We start from the raw sequence: 1,342 nt of genomic DNA on the forward strand, positions 1-1,342 counted from the left end.
GGGCTGGGGAGGGGGCGCTGGGGCTGGGGCTCAGAAGAGCCCGCAGTCCTTGAGGTTCTCCTTGATGATGATGTCGGTGACGGCATCAAAGACGAACTTGACGTTCTCGGTATCTGTGGCGCAGGTCATGTGGGAGTAGATCTCCTTCACGTCCCGCCGCATGTTCAGCTCCAGGAACTGCAGCTTGATGTAGTTGCCCGCGTCCTCATAGGTGTTGGGACCTGGTGGTGTGGCAGTGAGCAGGGTCCCCTCCTGGGCTGGCATGTCCCCCTCCGTGGGTGCTGGCCCAGCGTCACCCAGCACTCCCCCGGGTGGGCAAACCTCGCTTGGTCCATGAGCAATGCTAGTGCAGCGTCACTTGCATGGGGTGCTGAGGACACCTGGTGGGTGGCTGCTGCAGGGTGCTGGCACCCAACCCTTCACCGCCACCCCACCACCACCTGCCTGCACCTGGTGGGCGAGCCACCGCCACCCTTACCATCGTAGTCGGGGAAGCAGATACTGAGATGGGCCTTCTTGATCTTCTCCAGGAAGACATCCTTCTTGTTGAGGAAGAGGACAATGGAGGTGGTGGCGAAGTAGCGGTGGTTGCAGATGCTATTGAAGAGGTGCAGGCTCTCGTGCATGCGGTTCTGCAGAGGGACACAGCCCCGTTAGCCCCATGTCGACCCCCATGTCATGATGGGGATGAAGTGTGTGTGGGAGGTTGTGTGACCCAGGAGCCTTCCTCACCACTTCGTCATCCTCCACCAGGACCATGTCATAGGCGCTGAGGGCCGCAATGAAGATGATGCAGGTCACCCCCTCAAAGCAGTGGATCCACTTCTTCCGCTCTGAGCGCTGGCCGCCCACGTCGAACATCCTGGGCAGGGCGGGGGGTACATCAGCACCCCTTACCCCCTGCCCACCCCCCTGGCACCAGCCCTCACCAGGGGCTCGGCCTCCACCTGAAGTTGAGGTCTTTGAAGGAGAACTGGGTCTCGATGATACCGGTGGTCTTGACACGGGAGCGCAGCACGTCCTGCTCCGTGGGTACATAGCCGGGGGTCACCAGGCGCTCCAGGTCCGACAGGTAGCTGGCCAGGCATGCAGCAGGCATGAGACATGGGTTGGCACCCCCAGAACCCCCCTGCCCAGACCCTCCCACCCCACGTACTAGCCGGCCGAGTCATTGAGCTGGTACTCAGAGGCGCGGTCGAAGCAGGCTTGGATGCCCGAGTCCTTCCAGAGCCGCCCAATGATGTCTGACATCTCCTTGGGCATGGTGCCCTCCTCAATGGTGTCTGAGAGGTGCAGCAGCTTGCGGGCATCCTCCTACGAGGGCGAGGGGCTAAGCAGGGCT

The 1,342-nt window shown here is 62.1% G+C and overlaps 1 protein-coding gene across 1 annotated transcript in view; it reads right to left on the bottom strand.

Moving 5' to 3' along the window:
• Window position 1: 1 nt before the first annotated feature.
• Window positions 2-1,342, bottom strand: part of GNAT1 (guanine nucleotide binding protein (G protein), alpha transducing activity polypeptide 1) — a 6,422-nt gene continuing 5,081 nt past the window's right edge. Inside the window, 5 exon segments of the mRNA XM_009324287.1 lie at window positions 2-221; window positions 479-632; window positions 733-862; window positions 948-1,076; window positions 1,157-1,330. Of these exon segments, the coding sequence (XP_009322562.1) occupies window positions 31-221; window positions 479-632; window positions 733-862; window positions 948-1,076; window positions 1,157-1,330 (778 nt within the window). The 3' untranslated portion in view covers window positions 2-30.

This window comes from Pygoscelis adeliae, unplaced genomic scaffold (genome assembly GCF_000699105.1).
Source record: "Pygoscelis adeliae isolate BGI_AS28 unplaced genomic scaffold, ASM69910v1 Scaffold1265, whole genome shotgun sequence".
NCBI classification, from domain to species: Eukaryota; Metazoa; Chordata; class Aves; order Sphenisciformes; family Spheniscidae; genus Pygoscelis; species Pygoscelis adeliae.